Source organism: Oryza brachyantha, chromosome 7, assembly GCF_000231095.2.
Source record: "Oryza brachyantha chromosome 7, ObraRS2, whole genome shotgun sequence".
NCBI lineage: Eukaryota > Viridiplantae > Streptophyta > Magnoliopsida > Poales > Poaceae > Oryza > Oryza brachyantha.
Window position 1 is genome coordinate 7933259 of NC_023169.2, and position 11795 is coordinate 7945053.

An 11795-nucleotide genomic window follows, 5' to 3' on the forward strand; every position below is an offset into this window, starting at 1 on the left:
TATTGGATGAAATTTTGGCAGAATTATTATTTCTTTTTATAACAGTATAACAGTGTATATAACCCACAACTGGATCATTTCATGATATACGTACATATACAAAACAACGCCCTCGCGAAAGAAAAGGCGTACCCTTCCCAATGGCATAATGACGTGACGATTGGCATACATATAATCCTATACACATTTAGTACACTGACAATCAGCTGGATCAGACAGATATGCCTTCTGCCTTTATTGATCGGCCTTCTTCCTTTATTTATATATTCAGATTAGAAAATGTCACTGTAACAGCATGTAAAACACTCCCACGATCCTCGGTCCGTACGTACGTAATATCTCCGTTTTATATTATAAGACTTTCTAGAATTGTCTAATAAATCTAGATAATTTTTGAAAGTTTTATAATATTAAATAGAGAATACTAGAAAGTCTTATAATATAAAACGGTTTATACGGCAGACTTGACGCTTTTGCTGTAGCCGGTGTGCTTGTCCCAGTACCTGCTCCACAGCATGATGCCGCCGTAGTTCTTCGACTTCTGCACGATCGGCAGCACGCTGCTCCTCACCGTCTCCGGTGGCACGTACCCATTGCTCGCCGCCGGGCCGGCCGCCGGGAGGCCGAGGTAGACGGAGTTCCCGGGGAGGCTCGCCGCCCACCTGCCCCACGCGGCGGTGAACCCCGCTGCGTTGCTGGCCCTGTAGTTGCAGGCTGGGTTGTTGTAGAACTGGACGTGCACGCGGTCGAACAGCCCCGTGCGCAGCGCCTCGCCGAGCAGCCTGTCCGGGAACGGGCACTGCGGCGCCGCCGTGAGCCACACCTTCCTCCCCGCCGGCTTCCTCCCGCTGTACGCCTTGAGGTACCTGGCGAGGTCATCGTAGTGGGCGCTGCTCCCTAGCTCGATGTCGAGGTCGACGCCGTCGAGCACGGCGTCGCCGAACGGCCGGGACGTGCTGGACCCGCCGAGGTAGACGTTCCAGAGGTGGTCGGCGACGGCCTTGGCGTCGGCCCGCGACGCGAGGGAGTACTTCCCCATGCCGCCGCCGATGGAGAGGAGGACGAGGACGTTCCTGGACTGGCAGTACTTGACGTCGGGGCCGACGGCGCTCCAGGCGTGGCCGGCGAGGTTGAGCTTGTAGTGGCCGCCGCCGAAGTCGGTCAGGAAGGAGATGATCACCGTGGAGTAGAGGCCGGAGGCGCAGGCCTCCCGGAGCCCGCCCTCGCTGCTCGTCTGCCCCCAGTACACCGTGATCCGGCCGGTCCTGCCCGCCGCCGCCGCCGCGCCACCACATGACAGCGACGCGACGACGGCGCAGGAGACGGCGGCGGCCAAGGCCAGCCAAGACGCAATGCTTCTCGAGGAGGACATGTCCGTACGGACGCGTCGATTTCCCTAGCTACTTGTCGCGTAGAAACGTTGATTGTGTAATTGTGTGTGCTGATCTGCATGGTTTCCGTCTAGGGCTGATGAGATTTATATATAAGTAGGGTGGAGCAGGTGCGGAACCAGGTGTGGATAGGGGTGGATTGAACTATTTTGTTTATAAAATTTAAAGGTCGAATTTAAAATAGATTGGAAATAAAATTATACAGTTTTGAGCTAAAATATTTTTTAAAAATTAAATAAGGTTGTGAAAGAACCCAGACTTTGGCCCATTCCCATCACTAGGCGCACTAAATTATATCATATTAATCAGTGTACAAGTATAAAAATTAGATAATTAGTACGTATTGAACCCCCAGTAATTTCTGTTCTGGGTTCGCCACTACCTAGGCGTGAGGAAGCTTGGACTTGAGCTCCACGCCTAATTAAAACAAATACATTAGAAGAGTACTCCGTACTAAATTTTAGATAAATTTATCTAAAAAATATATAGTCAATTGTTAAGCCCTAGGTCTAACAATTCCGTGGTTCCACCCCTAGGGTGGATTAATGTGGCGTACGTGGCTCTTATTTTCATTAATTTAGTCCTGGTGAAAGGTACGACTTTCGCCTTAATTTAGCGGGGAATTAGTCAGATCGTCGGTAGATAAGATAGATTACTCATGAATATTAAGTCATTAATGGCGCCGCGTACTTTAGCACTAGCCAGCTCAAATGAAAATTGCGGTCAACGAGGATCTGACGTGGAGGTGAAGCTTGTTTGTCGAGTCCGTGAACCCAATTAAAAAGATGGCTGTGAATACAATTAATGCCAATGGAGATATATGAATCAAATAATTTCATCCAAACTTTTACGCGAAACTAGTTGTTGGTAATGTTTAGCTATTCAGGACACTCCCAATGCTAGTTTCTATCTATATTGATTGCTATGTCATGTAAGCAATTTACTGATGTGATAAGTTATTTATTGAATATAGATAAAAATAATGAAATTAATTCTAGATTAAGAGACCCCTAACAGCTATTCTATCTCATCTTCTATCCTAAAAATAGAAGATGAAAGATAAAAGTAGAGCTCTAACATAACATGTATCACATCTTTAGATGTCTTCTATATCAGGAGAGAGAAACTCTATATTTAGATGTTCTCTCTCCATCCTCCAAAAAGATACGGAGAATGTCATATATAGATGATCTGCTAGAGTACAAAGAGATATGAAGGATGAAACTGTTTTAGATATCATCCAAATGAAGATATGGATGACCAAATTTAGACAAACTGTTGGGATGCTCTAAGACCTAGTGTCTTCACATAAAATAAAACTGTCTATGAGAGAGACAAGTGGACTATATTATAACAAGATATAAAAGTTGCATTGTGTAAGATAGTTTCTTGACACGATATTCTATAGCATAGAAACCAAAGTAGTTTCTAGCATTTTCAATGCGCTTAGAGCATGTATAATAATTAGACAATGATTGACTATATACATCCACATCAGATTAATTATCGTATGTGATACGATTAACGAAAAAAACTTGGATGTCGTCTCCTCGTTTGTCTACTGCTCGGGGAATTTTGACATCAAAAAAGTGATCTGACGTGTCAAACACGAAGACCTGGGAGTCAATCTTAGACAGCTCCAGTGCAGGACCTAAATTCTTAGATTGCACGGGTATGCTAGTCAGTTTGATCCTGCAACTGACAAGATAAACAATGCAGGACCTGATCAGCTATCGAGCTGACAGGTAACTAATAATCCCGCTGATCTAGTGTTGATGCTGTGACGGTTAGCCGATAGGATAAACGATCGGCTGTAAAAAGTTTGGATCGGCTAGAAATTTGATAGAAATAGACTGGAATTAAATATTAGACCAACTAATCCGCCAAGTTACTTATTAATCTTAGCTGATCGGATGAGTCCCTACAACTAGATCGAACCAAACAAACATAGATTGGACTTAATCAAGACAGTATGCAGTCAGGCACGATATGATTATACGAAACATGAAGATCGATAAGGCTAACAAATAAACCGACGAATTACTTGGAATAAACAATAAATCATGTATTGCGATCGGCTAAAACCAACTTACATGTAATTCTCATAAGCCGATGCAACGTAAATACCTGCCGATCTAACTAGATCAAGCCGATAGGTATAAAAATAATTTAGTAAGGCGATCGGCTGCTCTATTGATGTAAATATGATAAGCACGTAGATCGGCAAAGATAATCGGCTATAGATGGCAGATAAACAACCAAGATCTATAAAATATCTAGCCCAGATTGCTAAAAATAATCACAGAAGATCGGACCCAACCGAGACAGTTCAAGATTACGCCTAGCGATGTCAGGCTAGATACTAAATAGATCTAGATCGCTATCAAGCCAATGAGCCGAAGACTGATAACTTATCGGCTGGTACTCCTATAAAACTATGAGTAAGATACATCAATTTCAGATAAACCATCTGACTAACGTAATCTACTAGATCGGATCTAACCGAGACAGTACTAAATTGAATATGTCATATCAAACCAATGTAAATCACCCAAAGTGGTCGACCAGATCAACTTAAGATACAGAAGTAACTCAAGTTAAAACTGATATGATAACTGTCAATCGCACAACTAGATTAGAAGATCGAACCTACGACTTACCCCTCCGCCGGAGATCGAAGTGATACAGCCCCGCGTCAGGTGCCAAGTTCCGCCGGAGTTGAAACCTCGGAAGTGGGTGGTAATGCGCTGAAAGAAATTGATCTAATTAATGTGTAGATGCTTTACAATGACCCCGGACATATATATTTATACCCTCGGGTAGATAGTAGTCCATGTCGAATACAACACATGACTTCTAATAGATAAAAAGAAATAACAAACTCTATCTCTAACACGACATAGTTTCTAACAGATAAAAGAAAACAATCAAGTCCCGATCGGATTCTAACTTCCTTAGAGATAAAGGAAAATCCTAAACTAACTCTAATTAATAGATAAATTATGTCGCCAAGCCTTTGTTTTTATGATTCCTTATCGGATTCGAACTCCTCCGGATAAAATTTCCATCTGGGATTGCGTCTTTCCTTATCCGAATCCAATAAGGAAATTTACCAAATTTTGGTGTTAATAGGGACGTACTCATAAGGTGCATGTATCATTTTTTAGAGAAAAACTTCGTGAATTGATGATATAGAACAAATATAAGACGTAAAAAATATGATGTATAACACCATATATATACAACACATTGTATAACTTTTCTATTTAGCGGTCTATTTATATAAATAGACAACAACTATGTACACTATCGTACATACCCTTAAGCTATGATACGACTATTTGAGCCTACGTAGAATTTAAGGATTATTTGAATGTACACCAAAAATATTTTACACAATCAATTATTTGTTGATCCTAAGGGATAGTGTTGCTCTTACCTTACACAATCAATTTTCTAGAATTAAAACCACCATTTATTTGTTTTATAAAGTTAAATAATTGTTGTACATTCCTTGTTTGCATGGTTTAAATTCAGTAATCATGATGATGCATATTAATAATTTCATTGGATGTTATGTTTTATTTATTAGGATGTGAAAAATAATAAAATAAATCAATGGTCAAGATTGATGGCCAGTTCTTATCTTTGGAAGGTAAGATGAAGTACTCTAAGAGAGGTCATAATTTAATCGTTATAGCCTTATTCAGTTGCGCTATTAATTAGTTGTTTTAAGTCCTACTCTGAATCTCTTAACCGAAGATTTAAATCGCTGCTGGCGTGGAATTTCACCAAATTTACATTTTAAAGATGAACAATGACATTTTTGTCTGGGGATTATTATATTGTTTTAGAAAATTGATGACTGGTCCAGAACTTGTCGGTGATGGCCAGCAGGCCGCGCAATTAATCAACGAAGCAAGGCATTGATCATGCTAATGCTGTTTTTATTCCACAGAGAGATGTGATCTTTCCATAGGCTGTTTTCTTTTTTTAAGAAAACATTACAACTTTAACGAAGTTATCACATGTATCTTGTTGTACGTCACCTACTACTACGAAATGAATACATCTCGTTGTAAGTCACCTACTACTACGAATAGAATGTTCGCTCTTAAACCCAGAAACTTAAATACTATTAAGACTTTTATAACCAATAGACTACAAATCTTTTCGTATCTTTTTCGTATCTTTTTATAAGCTAATCGAATGTCAGAAGCGTGCCACGATCGGCCGCTAGAAAGCCGTCCGTGCCGAGGTAGCCGAGGACGGTGAGACTGTTCATAACGAGTACAATTGAGACACATGAGTTTTGGAACCAGCTATAGCTGCAGATCATGCATTCGATTCAACTATTAAAATGGTGAAACACAATTAAATTATAGTTTGAAATATTTTTGGTATAAAGTATGAAATATCGAGTTTCAACAACAATAGGTCTTACAGCAGGTACAATAACAACTATAAACCAACTATAAACATATTTTAATAAGATAAGAGAGTAGAGAGAAAAACAGTGAGTTACAGATTTATAGTCAACTTACAACATAAACTTCAAAACTTAATGTGTATGGTAGGTGGGGCAGGGTAGTATATTTTATAGATAGCTGTTATATGAATTAGCTTATTAAATTGACTATAGATGAATTGGATCTAGTAGGTAGCTATACTATTGAACTTGCTCTTATCCATCAACAAACATCATCTAGATAGTGATTGCAATATTTCGATTTAACGCAAAGGAACATTGATAATTAATTAACTGAAACATCGAAAATCACAAAAAGTATTGTTCCAGATATACTTCTTCCCCCTCTGTTGTGACCATAAAACAACATTCGAATACTCGCCAAAACATTTTAAACCAATACCAAGAAAAATTAAAAATACATTGAATGAAACATCAAAAAATCCTATAAGAAGTTTCTATTGGAAGTTGCATTCCTGCTCAAAACATTCATTTTCACATACAAAACAATAAATTTCATTGTTTTGAATATAATTTTTATTTTTCATCTAAATATAATCGTGTGATATCTTGTTGTAAATATTTAGTTGTAAAAAATATAACGGTCTAATAGAATCATGGATTGGATAAATAGATTTGGAGAAAAAACCGTTTAAAGCTTGCTAATGATTTTAGTATTATTATATGCATGTATCCATATAAAAAGGACAACATGAGAAAAATACTTGCGTTGGTGCGAGAGAGAGCAAGCAGGCGGCACCGAGCGACTGTGCGCCCGATCTTTTGACACAGTTCGGTCGCTCGGCGTGGAGCATTTTCCATTACTTAGGTCACATGTTTTATTTAACTTTGAAAATGATGTCATGTGCATTAATAAAGTTTCGTAGACGTGTCATGCATATTAATTAGGTGATATATCAGAAAAAAATAAATATTAAAATAAAACTATGAGAAGAGAGAGAATTCGTTCTATGGCCATGAAACATTTGGCTACTGTTACCAAAGCCTCAGTAACGTAGTGAAACTCATATGGAGTGACTTGAGATGTTTCATGTAATCAAATATTGTCTACATGTAATCAAACTTTTAATAGAAATTAAATATTTTATTTAGTTTTAAAAATGGTACAGTTAAACATGGTTGTTTCCTATATCATTTTATCGAGTTAGTTGTTTTGAAAAATGCGCAGTAAAATCGAGCGCCGAGACTTACTACCTCTGTCCTATATAACTTTATTTTTTGATTTCTGTATCCAAAGTTTGACCATTAGTTTTATATAAAAAACCGTAAAAAACTTTAAAAAATTAGTCACACTATTTATATTCTAGTATATAGTAACAATATAAATATTAATAGCAAATTTTTTTCAAATAAGACGAAAAATTAAAATATTATATGAAAAACTAAAAAATAAAACGTTATATGAAAAAAACTAAAAAATAAAATTAATTTAGAACGGAGACAGAAGCTTAGTTTATAAAAAGCTGGAACGAAGTGTCTCGATAAGTGGCCCGCCGACCTGCGCGGGCGGGTCTAATCAGCGACCGGGTGCAGCCGCCCTGCACGAGCGAACGGATTGTGGCTTCTTCTCGTAGGCCCGCGATGCCGCATCGGCCTAGCGACACTGGTCAGGCCGCCGTGCACCAGCTGGTACGTCTGGTGCGCTCTCTCTATCTCTCTCACACAGACATATACATTGTTTGCATAGATTCAAGGATCTACCATTGATTTTATCGAGTGGTAAGGTATATCTTTGGTTAGCAGTTTTCTCTAAATTATATTCTTAGATCCTATGCATTTATAATAAATCTAAAATATCGTTTAGACATTAAACATTGACTATTAATTTACCGTGTTAGAAGATCGAAAAAATATGAAAATTTTTGTTTAGTGTCCTAACAAATCATTATAGTTTGTGGGTATGTTTTAAGATTGAGAAAATATTTTTCCAAAAAATAAAATATTAAAAATAATCTTAAAAGATACCTACAAACTATAATGATTTGTTAAGATGCTAGGCAAAATTTTTCATAATTTTCTCGATCTTCAGACATGATAAATTAATAGTCAATCTTGTATGTCTAAATGGTATTTTGGACATTTATTACAAATGCATAGGATCCAAGAGTATATTATAGAGAAAACTGCTAATGGATGGTATATCTCAGAACTCGATAAAGTCAATGATAGATCGCTGAATCGATGTAAACTAATGGTATGGAGCAGATTTTCTTTCTATATATATAGCAAAACTAATATGTGCACCTCTTGGCATAAACTGTTCTACACCTCTTCCTTCCAAGGCCTCCCAAGACCCATCCCACCTTCCACCCTACTCACAGGGCCCAAAAACCACCACACCTCATTTAAGGCTGGTCAAAGGGTTAACCCTGTGGGTCAACTTCTTTATAGGCTTCCCCTCATATCTAACATCATCTCTCGCCTCACAGAAATTATGTAGTAACACGACGACAAAAATGCAGTAACACAACGACTAATTTGCAGTAGGGTTATTTAGATTTATGCCATTACAAAAATACCAGTTTAAAAAATTATCATTACAATTCACCAAATTGTAGATATACCATTACAATTCCTACTCTATCTTAGACATATCATTTTCTACGCTCTAAGAACCATTGGACCCACATGCACTCCACTGTATTTCTGTATCGTCCAAAATGCCCCTATCTCAATATTGCTGACACGTGGGCCTGTCTTCCCTTTCTTCTTTCTTCTCTCCGCAGCTGATTCTTCTCCTCCTCGCCGGACTTGAGCCCCGACGGCGTCGGCCAGCCACGTCGCTCCGTCATCCCCTTCCCACGCTCGACGCACCTTCCTATCTTCTTCTACCATTCAGCGCACGCCCCACGCACCCAGCCGGAGCGCGAGAGGAGGAGGAGTGGTGCGTGCTCGTGCTTGAGGAGGACAGAGCGGCGCCGGCGGTGTGTGTACTGTTGGCAAGCGCCGCTTGTTAGGGGAGGGGACGAGGAGGCGGTGGTGTAGTGCTGCGACGGCGGGAGGCAGAAGCAGGGGCGGCGCACTCGCCGGATCTGCGGTCTTGCCGGCGGTGGGCCACCATTCCCGTCGGGGGGAAGCGAGGATTCATGCAGCCGGGCGACCATGGAGCGGGGCGCGCAGGTAGAACACAGATCGGTGGTGGTTTGGCCTGGCTCCGGCGGCGAGCTCCCCTGATGTATAGGGGTTATTTAGTTTGAAAAAAAAATTATAAAAACATCACATCGAAACTTTAAACACATATTTGAAGTATTAAACTTAGTCTAATTACAAAATAAATTTTAGATTCTATCTGAAAACCGCGAGACGAATCTTTTGAGTCTAATTAATCCGTCATTAGCACATGTTGGTTACTGTAGCACTTATGGCTAATCACGTCCTAATTAGATTCAAAAGATTCGTCTCACTATTTCCTTCATAACTGTATAATTAATTTTAATGTTTATATATATTTAATGCTTTATTTAGATGTCCAAAAATTCGATGTGTTGTTTTTGAGAAAAAATTTTGGAAACTAAACGGGGCCATAATCTTGTAGCTAACTTGTTTTTGCTTTAGTCAAAATAAGTAAGCTTGACTTGCGCTGTGTGCGCAAGAAAGTCTCGGAACGTAGAATTAGTCCGTCAGTCTTAGTTTCCTTTCTGTTTTTCCGGTGATTAAGTCGTAGCTGAAGTTCTGCGAGGATGGACCGTGGGATAGCACGATCCAGTTGGATCTGAGTAGAGCTGGATAACGAGCTAGCTCTTCGGTGTAGCTCTTTAAAATAACAAGCTGCCTTGGTTTGGCTTGGCTCGGCTCGTTGTCGTAACGAGCTAAAAGCCTAGCTCGGCTCGGCTCGTTACAAAGCTCGAGCTGGCTTATTAGACTCGTGAGCCATGCACTGAAAGTGATTTAAACAATTTTTTAATAGATTATACAAGCAAATTTTCAGTTCAAACATGAATCATATGAAATTTTATCTAAATATTAAGATTTGAACCAACATATCACATGATGAACCTATGAAGTACTGAACACATGTATTCCGAGGTGAAATCAATGAACACCGATGAATCACGTGCATTTGGTCCAGCTCGTTAGGCTCGTGAGCAGCTCACGAGCTAGCTCGTTATCTCTAACGAGCTAAAATACTAGCTCGGCTCGTTAGAAAAATAAAATGAGCCGAGTCGAGTTTATCACGAGTCGAGCGAGCTAACGAGCCACGAGTTTTATATCCACCCCTAGATCTGAGTGTGATTTTTGGATGTTTTAGTTGTAACTAACTACTGGAGTTCGGAGTATTAATAACAGCAAGATGAACCGAGAAAAGCTGCCACTTACGCAACACAAAATTTTCTGTGTGATCGTTGTATGTTCTTCAGTTACTGTTCCGAAAGCAATCTTCAGAAAGCAGAGGAACAGAGCAGCAGCTGATAGGTTAGCCACCTGCGCCATGTGTCAGCAAGGTCGCCGCTCGAGGACGCGGCAACCTCTCTCGTCGCCGCGCGCCAGATCCCCCGCCCCCGGCGCCTTCCGCTTCCCCGCCGACTGCGGAGCGTCGTCGCCGCTCGAGGACTTGCTCGGGAGAGGACGCGGGCTCGAGCGTTCGTGGTCGCTGCCGCCGGAGCTGCTGGATCCCTCGCTGACGAGCTCCGTACTCCTCCCAAAAGCACGCGCCGAGACGACTGCCGTCATGGACTTGGGGCCAGGCCGAGAGATGGGGCTAGGCTGTGGGAGAGGGACCCACACGGCAGTGAGCCGGACACAAGGGTATTTTAGATAATACGAAATTTGATTAGCTTATATGTGGGTCTAATGGTCTCCAGGGCGTATAAAATGGTATAATTAGGATAAAGAAAAATTTACAACGACATCTATACAAATATAGAAATTATAATGATATTTTTCTAAATTGGTATTTTTGTAATGGCAAAGATTGGCTCGTCTGTGCGGCAGGAGATCGATCGCATCAGCCTCGGCTCAGCTCGCCACCCGGCTCGCTCGCTCGATCGCACACCATCTGCACGGCGGCACGCTGTAATTTCGGATCACCCTCACGCATTGCTGAAGACTATTTTGTTAAACACCAAATCATTTCTCACAAGCCATAAGGTCCAGCTAGCAGCAGCTAAAACCAGCAACAAAACATCTCTAATGTTTTGCGAAGTATGAGATAGCATTAGAAAAAATCTTGAAAACTAAAGGGATTTGTATTCTACTGTTCTCTTGTTTGATTCTGATCTTGTTATCTTCACAGGAAGGAAGGAGGGGTCAGTTGATTTTGATAGATGCCATAAACCTGCTTGACTTCCCGTACTCCATCTGCAAACTGCCAACTAAGTATGAAAAGTCCAATACAAGTTCATCTATAAGTTTGAATAGCGGCATAGTTCAACTAATAGCAAACAAACACAAAGATGTAATCGTGATTATCTCATCCAAGGTTGCTAACGAACTACTAATGCACTAATGCTACAGTCTAAAAATTCAATTTCCAAGCAATCAGATATTTTGATTACATCAGTAAATAAAAATAATAATTTTAAGTCAACTATATTAAATAAATTATAAATAATATTTAAAATTAATATATAATACTAAAATAAATTAATTATCATTTAAATATATAATAATTTATTATTAATCTACTATTGTATCAAAAAAATAAAAATAACATATATAGGTAAGCTCGTGAGAAGCTCGAGCTCGGCTCGAGATAGCTCGCGATCTTTAGCTTAGGCTTGGCTCGTTAGAAGCTCGAGCAGCTCACGAGCTTCAAGCTTTTTTGACCGCCCTGGCAATAGCACCGGCGGAGCCACTCAAGAGAAGGCCCTGCCAGTCGACGATTTGGCCATCCTCTATTCTATTTGGAGAGTGGGTCAACTTTGGCGCACTGCAGCACATCAACCTGGCGGCTGTGGGAAGAATTAACTTTTTGC

The 11795-nt window shown here is 40.2% G+C and overlaps 1 protein-coding gene across 1 annotated transcript; it reads right to left on the minus strand.

Moving 5' to 3' along the window:
• Positions 1-406: 406 nt before the first annotated feature.
• Positions 407-1372, minus strand: LOC102715775 (acidic endochitinase-like). The gene has a single exon (XM_006658434.2). It carries the CDS (start codon positions 1370-1372, stop codon positions 452-454), a length of 921 nt encoding a protein of 306 aa, XP_006658497.1. The 3' UTR covers positions 407-451.
• Between the last annotated feature and the right edge of the window lie 10423 nt (positions 1373-11795).

Bases quoted from the DNA above. Each gene is read 5' to 3' on its own strand.
- LOC102715775 (XM_006658434.2), bottom strand. From the start codon at position 1,372: ATGTCCTCCTCGAGAAGCATTGCGTCTTGGCTGGCCTTGGCCGCCGCC.